The sequence below is a fragment of the Sinohyriopsis cumingii genome, chromosome 7 (genome assembly GCF_028554795.1).
Source record: "Sinohyriopsis cumingii isolate HCF-2022 chromosome 7, ASM2855479v2, whole genome shotgun sequence".
NCBI lineage: Eukaryota > Metazoa > Mollusca > Bivalvia > Unionida > Unionidae > Sinohyriopsis > Sinohyriopsis cumingii.
In genome coordinates, this window is record NC_142967.1 from 118,171,048 (window position 1) to 118,186,638 (window position 15,591).

At 34.8% G+C, this 15,591-nt stretch overlaps 1 protein-coding gene across 1 annotated transcript in view; it reads left to right on the forward strand.

The window, feature by feature from the left end:
* The window catches only part of LOC149796007 (uncharacterized), an 82,072-nt gene that overhangs the window by 29,163 nt on the left and 37,318 nt on the right, over positions 1–15,591 (forward strand). Inside the window, exons 4-7 of the mRNA XM_089963910.1 lie at positions 6,199–6,292; positions 6,848–7,249; positions 8,349–8,384; positions 9,253–10,382. Coding sequence (XP_089820036.1) covers positions 6,199–6,292; positions 6,848–7,249; positions 8,349–8,384; positions 9,253–10,382 — 1,662 coding nt within the window. The remainder of the gene's footprint in view (positions 1–6,198; positions 6,293–6,847; positions 7,250–8,348; positions 8,385–9,252; positions 10,383–15,591) is intronic.

A 15,591-nucleotide genomic window follows, 5' to 3' on the forward strand; every position in this document is an offset into this window, starting at 1 on the left:
ATATCAGATGAAGACAAAAGACTGTTTTACAGCAAGGAAGCAAAACAATGGTGCTACAGGATAACGTGGGTGCCCGTGAACAGTATATTGTTCTCAACAGAATCTAGGCTATACAGGACGGGCAGTATAACTGGTGGAGGAAGAATCTGAGAAAAAAACAGGTAACAACCATAGGCCTATTGGAAGACAATGGCAGCTTTCTCACATATCCAAATTGGCCGAGCCGAAGACTCGAAAGCACGCACACAGATGTGGGATGAAGTGATCGATAAAGGCGAGCTTTATTGACCACTGGGCCTCCCCGGGCCCCAAGTTAAGAGAATATAGAATCCACTATTTTTGGGTTTTCCACTTTTGTTCTTTCTATTTTATTGTGTGCCTGTCAATTGCCTATTCAAGAACGAGAGAGAATTTTAACGTCAGAGGTCAAAGGTAGGAAAATGATAAATTATAAATTATAAATGATAAGTATAAAGTTTTTTTCTGACTCCGTATAAATTCTTCTCAAACAATTCTAGAACTACATTTTACACGAAGTTTCCTGGTTAGAACTGAACAAACCTGAATAAATATGCCGCAGCTTCACTTGACATACCTATAGAAATGAGTAACATTCTCTTAAACAAATCTGCATCATCAAGTTCCAACAATGTGCCCAATCTGTAAATAGCTGAAATAATGATGCAATTTACATGCCTAATCCCCACCGCAGCCTTCAAAATGTCCCTTCCAAAACAGCTGAAACGCGATCAGCAGGGTCTTGGATAGAAACTTTCCTAGTTATTTAACCGGTGAGATTTTCCGTAATGCAAGCTTTGTACGTTAGTATCAGAAGAAGTGAAATATTAAGCAATTTTTTGTTTTAAGTTACGTTATGAGGATTATATTAATTTATTTGAAAACTGATATGTATGTAGAATTGTACTTCGATCACGTATTGACAGCATCCGAAAATCGCGTGAAATTGTTTAACTCTTTTGATAAATTCAATATTAAATCATTATTCACTTGAGATCTCTATACATGTATTTCCTAAGGACGTCCAAAACCCGTAGGCTTTTTGAGTGTCCATTGTCTTTGCATTACGAGGTCACATAACATACCCTTATGCGTTGTGGGATTTGGATTCCTCCAACGGAGGCTGACGTTTCGGTTTGCCATCCTGAAGCCTATGAAATATCTCAGGATTAAATCTTTAAGTTCCGTCATATTTGGACATTCATGGAATTTATCATGAACTCATACGGATATCAGCCGATGTTATCGCCAGATAATGTTTTGATTCTCCACTGGTATTATTTATATTCATAACAAGTACTTACTTTGCAGTATATGATTATAATAACTTCCTAATAGTATAGTATCCTCCGAATTTCAGAAAAGTCTAAATTGACTAAAGAAGACAAAAATATTGAAAATCAAATTGCTAGGGATGACAAAATATTTCCTTTAATTCAATGTGTGAGCTATAATACTGGTATTAAAATTACTCTTCATGTAGGATTAGGGTATTCTTAATCTGTAGCTTTAACACACACACTTGCTTAATAACGTTTTCAATGAATTATAAAATCTATTCAATTGTCAGAAAATATATACTGTGTAAGATCAGTAAAGTCAAGAATGGGGAAGAAGATAGTTATATATATATATATATATATATATATATATATATATATATATATATATATATATATATATATATATATATATATATATATATATAATAATAATAATAATAATAATAATAATAATGAGGACTTTGTATAGGGCCTAATCTTTAGAAGCTCTAAGCGCTTTACAACATTAGACAACACATATAAGATAAAAAACATATAATAATATTATTACAAAAACAAACACACTGAGATTAGAAAAACATTAAAAAATAAAATATGCTGAGAATATTTCAGGTAGGAAACATTATTAGGTCTTTAAGTTTGTTCTTGCAGTAGAATTAAGTGAGTTTTGAGAGCCCTCTTGAATGTGATCACTGTGTCTTTGTGTTTAAGTTCAGTGGGCAATTCATTTCACGTTGCTGGGCCCTGGTATGCAAAAGAATGTTGTCCATATGACTTTGTTTTCATAGTGGGAATAATGACTATGCGATTGTCAGAAGAGGAGTGTAAGTATCTTGCTTGTGTGTACACATGGGTGAGGTCAGATAGGTATGTTGGACTGGAGTCCGACAGTGAAACGTAGCACAGAGAACAAATTTTGTGTTTGATTCTGGATTGAATGGATAGCCAGTGTAGGGTACAGAGCAGCGGGGAGGTGTGCTTTGATCGTGGTACTATAAGTATGATCCGAGCAGCTGTGTTTTGAACTTTTAAGAAGTTTCTGGAGTAGATATTGAGATGAACCAGACAGGATTGAGTTACAACAGTCCAGTCTTGAAAGTACTAATGAACACACAAGTGTTTTAGTGGCATCAACTGAAATATATTTGCGAATTGAGCTGATGCGTCTCAGCTCAAGATATGCAGCCTTGCATATGTTCATGACATGTTGGTGCAATGTGAGAGTACTGTCCAGAGTAACACCGGGGTTTCGTATCGATTGTGTGAATTTAATGTTGATGTTGCTGATATTTATTGTTTGAGGTAAAGGATGTGAATGAGAAAGTATTTGTGTTGTAATCAGAATGGCCTCATTTTTATCATCATTCATCTGCAGCTTGTTACATGTCATCTATGATTTCTCATCAGAAATGCACCTCTCTACACCTTGGATGGTGGCATCAACTTCAGCTAGGTGGCTAGATTTGTATATTTGAGTGTCATCAGCGTACAATTGGTGAGACACTGGACGATGATCTATGAAACTTGAGAGCGACTGACTGTACAGAATGAATTATATATATATATATATATATATATATATATATATATATATATATATATATATATATATATATATATATATATATATATATATATATATATATATATCTCCGTTGTTATTGGTATCCTCCAAATCACAGAGTTAATTCCCACTATGAAAAGTTTGTACAAGGGGTCTAATGATTTTTTAATTTGTATTAAAGTGAGTAAAGATAAGGTCATCTTAAAAAGTGTCAGACTTGAAAATGTTTGAAATATTTTACAGAAAATACTTTAAAATGTTATTTAATAGAAGCTAATGATTATGAAATATTATTTAATAAATTACAAAATAAAATTTTAGTAATTTATGAGTGGCTGCTTTTTTTTACAATATCTAACGTAAACATAAACAGTTAGATTGCCAAATTTATGCATATATATGTCTCTAAAAACTAATCTATTTAGAAAATATGCACAGTACTCACATAAACATATCGGACCTTATTATATAAAGAAAAGGGAATGCGCACAGTAATCACAGAAACATATCGGGCCTTGTTATATAATGAAAAGGGAATGTGCACAGTAATCACAGAAACATATCGGGCCTTGTTATATAATGAAAAGGGAATGCGCACAGTAATCACAGAAACATATCGGGCCTTGTTATATAATGAAAAGGGAATGTGCACAGTACTCACATAAACATATCGGGCCTTAATATATAATGAAAAGGGAATGCGCAAAGTAATCACAGAAACATATCGGGCCTTGTTATATAATGAAAAGGGAATGCGCACAGTAATCACAGAAACATATCGGGCCTTGTTATATAATGAAAAGGGAATGTGCACAGTACTCACATAAACATATCGGGCCTTAATATATAATGAAAAGGGAATGCGCAAAGTAATCACAGAAACATATCGGGCCTTAATATATAATGAAAAGGGAATGCGCAAAGCAATCACATAAACATATCGGGCCTTAATATATAATGAAAAGGGAATGCGCAAAGCAATCACATAAACATATCGGGCCTTAATATATAATGAAAAGGGAATGCGCAAAGCAATCACATAAACATATCGGGCCTTAATATATAATGAAAAGGGAATGCGCAAAGCAATCACATAAACATATCGGGCCTTAATATATAATGAAAAGGGAATGCGCAAAGCAATCACATAAACATATCAGGCCTTAATATGTAATGAAAAGGGAATGCGCAAAGTAATCACAGAAACATATCGGACCTTATTATATAATGAAAAGGGAATGTGTACAGCAATCACATAAACATATCGGGCCTTAATATGTAATGAAAAGGGAATGTGTACAGCAATCACATAAACATATCGGGCCTTAATATGTAATGAAAAGGGAATGTGCACAGTAATCACAGAAACATACTGGGGCTTATTATATAATTAAAAGGAATATTAATGAGTGGCATAGGGAGAAGGAAGCAAAATAAAATATTACTGATATGTAACATGACTAAGATAATAGTGGGAATACATTAACCTACAAGCAGATCTACATGTGATTATTTTAAAGCACACACATTGATTAATTATTTACAAAATGATCAAAATTAGTACAGCATTTACCGATAAATTTAAAACTATTAAAGGTAATTATTACATGCAGACAATTATAAAAATGCCAAGACAATTTACAAAGGTGGTCAAAATTAGAATAAATTATTTAGATAAAATTGCAAAAAATTATCATATCATGACATACATGTGTGTGAATGTGAGATACACTATTATGTGAGTACCATGGTAAATGATCAATAATAATGTCTTGTTTAATTTTATCATAAAATTACGGTATTGAGAATTATATCCCAAACTAATTCAACAATGACAGGCACAAGTCCTAGTAATTTGAAGTCCTTAATACAATTCAGTAAAATTCCAGAACATAATCCACAAACTGAAGTCTATAACGTGTCTGTGGTAGCTATTAAAGTGTTGATGTGTCAGCAGTCTTTTGTTCAATCACAGAAATATTATTCCAGGATTGAATATACTGTAAATTCCAATGAATATCTCTATTCAAGAATTTTTCAGAGTGAAAATATTTAAATGATTTGGATCCGAAGTGTACAACGGATAGAGATGCATTAACGGATAGATTTAATGCAATTCAAACTGAAATGAACGAACTAAAAACATTACAAACTACATGAACACAGTTTATGAAATTTGTATTGGGTCTTAGACACCCTGCAAAAACAAATAAAAACCCCAAATAAAAAGAACAGCGAAAAGGAAAATTGGTAATAACGAAATTAAATGGCTTTGTATAAATAACTATGTCATTGTTAAACTAACTTGCTAAGTGCTCTATACATTGTCCCATGAAATAGCTAAGAGCACAGTTGTCCTTTAGACTGGTCTTTTTTATATAAAAATATCAACTCTGTCATCCTTGTGAATGACACATAATTTATCGTCGTTGTTCAGTATAATGTGTACCTTATTATCTGCATGAGTTTTGACCAATGTTTTGATGAAGAGTTTTCTATCATTACATGATTAACTATAAATGAATAATGAATACATTTATTTGCCATCAACGTTTATGATCTGGTTGAATAAGTCTCATTTGTAGCTGGCGTACTCGTAGGCATGTTTATAAAACCAGGACTTGATAACTCCCAAGCATTAACATGCACTAGTTTATGTTTGTGTTAAGATTCAGTATCTCCCTTGAAAACTTGATTGTCCAGCAAGAACCATTAAGTTAATCTAAATTCGTGTAATATCTTCGTTATTTTTCGCCAGATGGAGAAAATTCACTTTGTATAGGGAAGTAAAATCGACAGCAAAGATGGTGTACATTGTAGACTCTATACTTGAATTAATTATCACTTGTTGTACATTGATGTAAGTGATGCCATCAGTGGCAAATTAACTATCTGGGAAATATCTCTCCAGTCGGTTTTTTGTACATGACAATCGAACATTTTTTGCTAAATAATTAGAGGATGTTTGTTATATAATACTGGATTTATGAATAAATCAAGTAAAATGGTAAGAAACCGACAAGGATAATACCGACACAGCAGCTTCAAAAATATACATTATCACTAATAAAAGAGGTAAAGCATTGATTCTACGTTTCGAGTTCAATAGAACTATCAAGAAATGCAATTCTATTTAGTTTACAAATATATGCTATATAATAAATTTGTTTTGCTACAACCTTTAATGTGACATGCATACTAGTAAATATGAAAAACAAGGATAGTTTTGATGCTGTTCAATGGGGTAATCACGATATAATTCTGAGTATAATGCAGAGTGTACGTTGGTAAAACCCTTGCACTTTTGATATTCAATCACTTTTTTTTATACAGGGCTGCCACGAGACGGTAATGCATGTGGGCGACATGCGCGATAATGATTGTGACGGAGAGGTGGACGAGGACAAATGCACGAATGACGATCTGAGTAAGCCATTTTGTTGTTTGACCAAACGCTGCTTTGCCTTCTATGTATTGAATTCGTGTCCACTTTATGTTGTGTAGATTCGTTTCATAGCATCGGGAATGCAGACAATTCCCTGATATCATGAATAAAGTTTAATGAAATAATGAATGTCATTAATGTACATTGGTATGTCACTCTCTTATTATAATTTTAATGAGATCGGGAATAATTTTGATGAACATAGTTTGTTGTCGCCTGTTGTATAGGGAGCAAACGTCATGCACGGTTCTTATTCCCCCCCCCCCCCCTTGGGCTCAATGGTACCTGCGAAACTATTTTTGTTTAAACACACGTGTTATCGGTATATGCATCATTACTGGGATACATTGTTGCTTGTAGGTTGGATTAACTTTACCATACTTTTGTACAAAACTCTGACTGGATAATTCTCCATTTCTCAGAGATAAAATTGAATATTATGGGGCGCAGAGGAGCATCGTTAGTTCATGTAACTTTACTTTTTGTGACACGATCTTAACTTTAGCCAGCAGTTTAAATAAACACTATTCTTTTCAGTGACACGATTCAGCTTGCTAAAGCCACTTATGGAACTTGCAGCGGAGTTTAGATATTTCCCCTTAAAAAAAAATGACTATCTTCATTTCCGTGTTCGATCCTGTGGTATCGTTATGTTTACCGTGAAGGACATGTACGACTCTAGAAATTTCATCCTGATGGTGCTACAGAACTCGGCAATTGTCGTCACGGTGTGTGATATCTCTTGCTCTAATTCAACTCAGAAGGTTACCCCAGTAATCAAATGCACGGAGGAGTATAGGAATGTTTCGATATTCGTTAATAAGACGGATATGAAAATTTCCTTTGATGTCTCCACGTTTCACTCCGTACCTCTTAATGGCATGATCGTTCGTAAAATTGGTTTTGGAACTCTTCTACAGCAGGCAGACTTTGAAATAGGTATGTAATATTTTCACTACTCTTATTTTATATTTTTTAAAATTAAATTGACTGATCAATACATTGTTTCAATGACCTGCTTTATTTCATTTATTCCCTGCATATGGTAATTATGATATTCAGGGTTTTTATAACTGTTTCCAGGTTTCTTCTGTTATCGATTTTTTCCCCATTTTTGTTGTCTATTGTTCGGTGTATTTTGTTAGAAAGTAAATATTTGGCTGCCGTTATTTCTGAAATTTTGGTTAAGTCCCAATAAAGATATTTCGTCGTAACTGCATCGCCATGTAGACAGACACTGCACAGTATCAGCTGGGAAATCCTCGCTCCGATCCCAATACTAGGAGCGATAACTACGAAGGTGTCTGAGCAAACAAATCTGATATTATGCTCAAAAACTAAATTTAGAAATTACTCACAGGGTCTCTAAATTTGGCAGCAACGACATACTTTTGATATAAGTAGGTCTAGATGATACTGAAATTTCCAAAGTTGTAGCTTCATTGTTTCCTGAAAATATTTACAGTTGATTGATTTTAGCAAGTTTATGCTAATGGCATTTACTAAATATTTGTCAGATGGCAGATGACATTTCAATTGTCCTGGTACCATCCTTAAAAAGATAATATATATCACAGCGTTGTGGTCATTAGCCAGGTGACTTAGTGAAGATTTTACTTTCTTTTCTGATCTTTCCTCCAACTGGTTGTATGGGTATGTAATTTTAATTTTGTATTTGGATTATAACGTTTAGGAATTCCTTAAGAAACGGGCAAATCAATGCAATGATCTTCCAGATTATAAAAAAAGGATTAAAATTGTATAAAGTTTAATTCCTCTTGGAAAGATATATGCTCACGAGTAAGGTGAATGGAAGGTTCTGTAAACAATAAAGAATGCTCTACTAGTATAATTTGTTTTATATAATTGTGTGATACATTTGCATAAAACACTACATTACTTAGTGATGTTAGTTGTCAAAGAAAAATGTTGGCTTTTAAAATTACTATCTGTTTGATCCAAATCTGTAAAATTACAGTCATTCTATCTCATAAACACAAATTAATGTGCTAAGATCAGTAACGTCTTCATGTTTCAGATGCTTCCACAAAAGATTGCAGCGGAATGATGCCAGGTAAATATATATCGCTCAGTCCTTTGCCTGTCCCTGTTAGTCTTTCTCATATATATATATATATATATATATATATATATATATATATATATATATATATATATATATATATATATATATATATATATATCTTATCCAGAGTTTTCCTATTAACCACTTGTCCGATTGACTTAATTGTTTGAATATAATGTCAGCACACACTCCACTTTTTACATTACCGCTTCTGCCAATGGGCTATGTCCCTAGGGACAGGAATTTTAATGGGGACACAATCACTGATATTCCATAACCAATTCACTAACCCTGCGTTAAGTACCTAAGTGAAGTCATGTGTTCAATATGTAGGACACCATTTGTTTACAGTTTTTGCTTAGTTCTCTTGTATTTGAATGATATTTTTGTCTAGTTTACTATAAATACAGACAACTGTATTATTTCAAACTTCCATCTCTGCCCATACTGCTTTCTTCGTTTCCGTTATCTTCATTGGTGGCCATGGGGGTAAGACGTCGGTCAACTAGTTGGGTATAATTTTTTCTAATCTTTAAATAACCAGTGAATCATTTCATTTATTAGTTTGTATAATACATTACCTCATACTTCACTTTTTATGTATACTACTGTTCCTCCAAGAATATTGTTCCATAGTGGAGTCACTGGTCAAGCAGTAGGACACTTTAACATCATCTTCAACACTATTTTTATTTGAAAGAAACATTATACACTTCATTGCATATTTCGAATATAACACGGCCGCATTCCCACCTAACAACTTGTTTCATGTATCTTTTATTCTTGATATCTTTCCTTGCTTTTGTTTATTTGTATGTAATCAAGTACTTTAACTAGTTTTGTATGTCGTTTACAGATAGCAACTACAGTCAGTCATACCTAGTGATTCTTCCACCCTGTGAAAGCTGCGTTACTGACATCACCTCAGCAAATGAAACCGAAGTTGCTATCCGCGAGCTTCAGCTTGGTAGTGCCTTCAACCCCACATTTGCCAAGATCAGCCGATTAGAGAACTTCACTTGGAGTAGGCAACCTGTGCAAAACTGGACATCTATAATCGTTTCTGCAAACACGGAGCTTTTTGTATCCACATTTTGTAAGAATAAAATCAAAGGTAAAACGGTGTCATTCATTTCATTGCCAACTGCCCTAATGGGCACACATTTCGTACTGATGACCACAAACAATAGCGAATATATGTGTGCATTCGCCACTGCCGGGGTACATGCAAATGTTTATATCGCATTCGCGAGAAACATTTCCATTCAAATAACAACAGACAAAGTTTCAACAACTGTTAACTACGAGCATCAATTCAATATAAGTAACTACAGCGTCTCTTGGATTAAAAGCAATTACAATTTAACGGGAAGCGTTGTGAGATCGGACAATCCTATAGCCGTGACATGTGGATCAATGAACACCACATACACCACACTAGTACAAATTCCACCCATTGAGACCTTTGGGACAAAGTTCTACATTCCGGATGTTAATGTTGGAAACAGCACATTAAACAATGCTACGACTGTTACGTTGTTTGTGCTATCAGGTTATGACGGCACAAACACTCTCAAATCCAATGACTTCGATCAGAGTTATGACTTGGAAAGAGTCGGAGATGCCGTAGCGATAACAATTCTTGGTAATCATACGTACACTCTAACAGCCAGTAAGCCTGTCCTCGTATTTCTCTATTTCATTTCCATCTTAGGTTCATCTGTCATTATTGTTCCGTCAACAGACCAGTATTCAACTATTAATTTTATCCCCAATGTACAAGATGGAAACCAAAAAATGGGATCAAGTTGGGTGCAGAAGAATGGAACTATGTATTCAGATCTGAGAGACAGCAATTATTCGGAACGTCTCCCCAGCAGTCGACAGAAGGATGACGCCATGGCTATGTTCGGATTCACACTGTTTTTTTCAGAATCCCTCGGGATTGCATTAATTCCCGGCGCCCTGGTGAACAAAACGACTAAGGTAAGGCCAAATCTTCGTTGCGAAATTTACATAATATGAATAATACAATTCAGTCAGATCGGTTGACAGGACTGATGGCAGATATTACAACTTAGATCAGACTATCCCTTATATCCGATATTTTGACACGACTGATATTAGATATTGTAACTTAGATCACTTCATATCCTGAACCAGATAGGTTGACGGGACTGATATTTTATTTTATAATTTAGGTCAGTCCAATCTTTAAAACGAAGTACTATTAGAGAAAGTCAAGGATACATGTGAAGTAGTATCATTATGGGACTATTTCATCTTGTGTCCTCTGATCCATTTACAGTGGACTTGGAAAAGACTTGATATATGAATTGATCATAGCATTTGACCTGAGCCCGAAGAAGTACCTAAAAAAGCGTAGATCTTTCATGTTAAATACATGATCTTGCTTATGAGGTTTCAAACAAAATCAACACGCCGATATAGGTTTCAATTAATCTTTCACCTGGAGTAAAAATCGCCAGATGGGTCATCAAAGAAGGCTACATTTTTTATTTTAGGTAAAGCATATGTGTTTAGGGTCTCATAAATAGTAACAAGAAAAAAGGTGAAGACAAAAAATTTTGTAAAATTTAACAAATAATTTATTTCCCTAGAAAAACAAGGTAAAAATAAGGAAAAGAACTTACGGTTTTAAGAATCAGATCCAACAGATTCCAAGAATAATGCAAGAATTAAAAAAATTAGAAGTCCTAGAAATAAAATATTTTAATGAATTTGAGTTCGAGTCCCGACGAAGATCCAAAATGGAAGGCGACGACATATACCTTAACCAGTATAGTACTAATGTGTCTAAAGTTCTTCGTTGTACCACAAAAACTAATATCCAGTTTTGAATACAGAAAAACATTGAAATAAAAGTCTTTGCCCAAGAATTCTGTATGAGCACTTACATTTTCCCAGGAAAAAGAATTAATATCTTATAATCCAAACAATTTGAAGAAAAATCAATATTTAACTCCAAACCTCGTCACAACAGAAAAAAACACAACCTTGACATCGAAGTGCTTAAAAGCTCAACTACAATTATTTCAGAATACATCACTATTAAATCAGACTACTGCGCAATTCCGGTAAATCCAGAATTTTGAAATAGAGGCTATTCACATGTCTAAAGTCACGTACACAAGTAGTACCACTCCGGTGGCCTAGTGGTTAGAGCGTCCGCCTCGGATGCGGGAGATCGTGGGTTCGAGTCATACAAAAGACTTACAAAAATGGTACTCGCTTGGCGCTCAGCATTAGGAGGGTAGTGTTAGGACTGGTCGGCCTGGTGTCAGGATAATGTGACTGGGTGGGACATCATGCTACATGTCTTCGACATGATGCCCCAGTGCTAGGCATCATTACAAACTGTCACACTGCAGACATTGTAGCGATATGACTAAAAATTGTTAAAGCTACGTTATTAATCCAAATCACACACACACACACACACACACACACACACACACACACACACACACACACACACACACACGTACACGATTACAACCTCGATTCTACCCTATTAATCCTACATTAAAACAAAATAAAAAAAGAATTTGTTTTTATTTCGACTCTTACTAAATCTGAATCAAGGTCAGGAACTAGATCATCATTAAGATACAAAGTTCTAATATTAGGTGTTTACGAAATAACTGTCAGGTCAAACTGATTTCTGGAAAATGTCTAATTCTAGTAAACAAAATTATATTACAATAACATGTAATTGAATAAAAAAAATTAAAACTAACAAACAAACAATTAAATCAAATCAAATACAAATTAATTCAAATATACATAACACATCCCCCATAAAGGAAAAGGAAACTATATATGATAAATCTTTCTTTTTACCCTATATTTCTTATACATGAGGTAAAAATAACATTAGAAATCTTATGAATTATACGCAGTGTACATGAAATAATACATTTATATACACGGGAAAATGCTCCTTCTATTAAATTATCTTTTCCCCTGATATGCCTGATGTCAATTTAATATTCCAGTAACAAAAAACTTCATCTTAGTAGTCTTTAAATTTTATTTTTCATCGTGCCGATGAAAGTAAGGGGTTCGTGGTCACTAAGCACACTAAGCGAAGAAGGAGCTGAACTAATGTAACCTTCAAAATGTTGTAATGCCAATATAAATGCCAAACATCCCTTCGCGATTGTTGAATAATTTCTTTTTAGTCCCTATTTAATTTCTCTGAAAAATAGCACACTGGATGATCAACACCATTTTCGTCTTCTTGAATCAATACTGCTCCAATCCCTTCACTTGCATCAACAGACAGTTTAAATGATCGGCTGAAATTTGGAGCTGTATGAACTGGTACACTCTTAAATATGGCTTTTAACTTATCAAAAGCCTCCTGATATCTTTCCGTCCAAAGAGACTTGTTTTTTTTCTTGCTCAATAAATTTGTCAAGGGTTCAGCAACTATAGAAAAATTGGAACAAAATTTCCGATACCATCCAGCCATACCTAAAATCGCATCAGTTGCTTTTTACTAACATGCACAGGGAATTCAGAGATAGCATTGTCCTTAGCATCTTCAGGTTTAACTTGTCCATGTCCCACGATATGTCCTAGAAAAGTTACACTAGAACGGCAGAACTCACTTTTGGACAAATTAATTGTCAAACTTTTATTAGTGAGTCTGTCAAAAAATTTCCAAATTGTTGCTAAACGTTCTTTCTAGGTATGATTGTAGATGATGTAATCATCGATGTAAGCATCACAATTATCTAGATCATGGGTGATCAAAATCATTAGACGTTGAAAAGTATTTGGCAACCCTTCCATCCCAAAAGGCATCACTTCATATTGATAAAGTCCATCTGGAGTCACGAATGCCGAAATTTTCTTTGCTCTTTTCGTCAGTGGAATTTGCTAAAATCCTTTCTGAAGGTCAAATTTGGTGACATGCTTGGCAATCCGATCTTATCAATGCAGTCATCGATTCTAGGTAATGAAAATGAATGCTTTTGTCACACTGTGTACCTTCCTATAATCAATGCCGTTACGAAAAGTTTTATCTGGTTTCGGAACAAGTATGCATGGTGAACTCCAGTCACTTTTACTGGGCTCTATGAAATCATTTTCCAGCAAATACTGCATTTCTTTTTTTTCCGAAGTATTCCTATTTGAGAGGGTAAATCCTGTACGGGTGTTGTTTCACAGGTTTGGAATTTACAAATGGAATATTTTGTTTGTTCTTGTAGAAACATCTGGAAATAAGTGCTCATATTCAAATAATAACTGCTTAAGTTCATTTCGTTCTTGTTGTTGCAAATGTCAAAATTTCTGGTCCATACGGTTGATAATTTCTAAATTCCGAAGATATGTCACTCCAATATCAGCAGAATCCGATGATATTTCTTCACTTCAATCTTCACCGATTGGGACAGGTACAACTAAATTAATTACATGTTTAACCTGGCTATCTCTTTCAATATACTCCTTTAACATGTTTATGTGGCTAAGTTGTTGTTGTTTTCGCCTCCAAGGTGTATTCAGGATGTAATTTAAATAATTTACTTTCCTGTCATCCGTGTAGGGAACGTAACACTTAAGCTGAAGAGGACTTTGTGGTATGGGAAAGAGAGCCAGAACTATATCACCAGGTCGAACGTTCCTTTCCACAGAGTGTTTATCATATCTTAATTTCATTTTAGCTGAGTAGAGTGCATATTCGCTTTTCCAACCGCACAAGCCTTTAATAACTTATACTTAAAATTGAACCATAATCGAGAAGATTAATTTCAGTATCTTCATTTGAAAGTAGTTTCTCTTTCAACAACTTCAATTGTCTGCGCACAGTGTGTCCAAAAACCAGTTCAAAGGGACTGAAGCCTAAAGATTCTTGAACTGATTCCCTAACAGCAAACAATACTAAATTAATGCCAATCTTTACCCGTATCAAAACTATATGATCGAATCATATTTTTCCAAAGTCTGATGAAATCATTCTAATTTAATATTCCTCCAAGGAATTACCTATGGAAACCTTGTTGACGCACACATAATGGTCGACAGGTATTGGTTATCTAACTTGGTCTTAGGTAAGGACCAACACAGTCTACGATAATTCTACTACATGGTTCCTCTAATGCAGGAATAAGTTGCAGATGAGCCTTAGGTAGCTTGTGATTGGGTTTCCTACCATTTGACAAGTATGACGCACAGTATAAGTATGTATTAGCTATTGTCGATGTTGCTAGCAGATACAAGAAAGCGGTAAAGTTGATGTCTAATGTTTATATAAGCGTCGCAGACGCGTATCTACATAAAGTCACGTAGGCATCTTCGCGGCTGTTACAGGTCAATCCAGGTAAAATCGTCTATGGAGCCGTTGCAGCGTAGTCAACAAACTGTGAGGTACTTGTTCGTGTTGGACCTGTTATGGAGCCGTTTCAGCGTAGTTAACAAACTGTGAGGTACTTGTTCGTGTTGGACCTGTTATGGAGCCGTTGCAGCGTAGTTAACAAACTGTGAGGTACTTGTTCGTGTTGGACCTGTTTTTCATACTTTGAGGCTTTTGTGGAACGATTTTGTTAAAAACGCTGACCTCTTTCCATAATATATATGAAATATATAAAAATCGCAAGAAACACCAGGCAAATGCAACAAGAAACCAGCGATGTAAAGCAACCAGGACCATTCCCGAGCTCTCCTTCCCACTAATGACAGCCAACCATTCAACTGTAAGGGACCTTTATGGACCCACAGATTGAGGCCAAACTATCAGGGTTCCTTGAACCCATAAAAGCCTAGGGGAGGTGGCACCATTCCCTTCCCCAGGAACAACTAGCAGGCTGCGGTGCAGTCAGAAAAAGTGGCACATGCACAATTGTGCGCACGCCACTATAATTAAACTCAACAACAGCAACAACGTAATCAAGAGACGGATGGACAGAAAGATATGGTTGGAAATTCGGTTCCGAGAGTGATCGAAACAATATATATTTCTATCGAAAAGCCAAAGAGAAAAAGAAGGAACCGCATTGTTTTCTTTTGACTTGACCTAAATTGGTAGTAGTCAGATTATGTTATAACAATCATCTATCCACAGCTTTGAGTCAGGAATAAGTGCTTATTTGTTTTTTGTTGTTGCTCATATGGTGCAAACTTCGTTTTATCGCACCAGGATTGCTTGGTATGTCATTGTTGTGTTTGG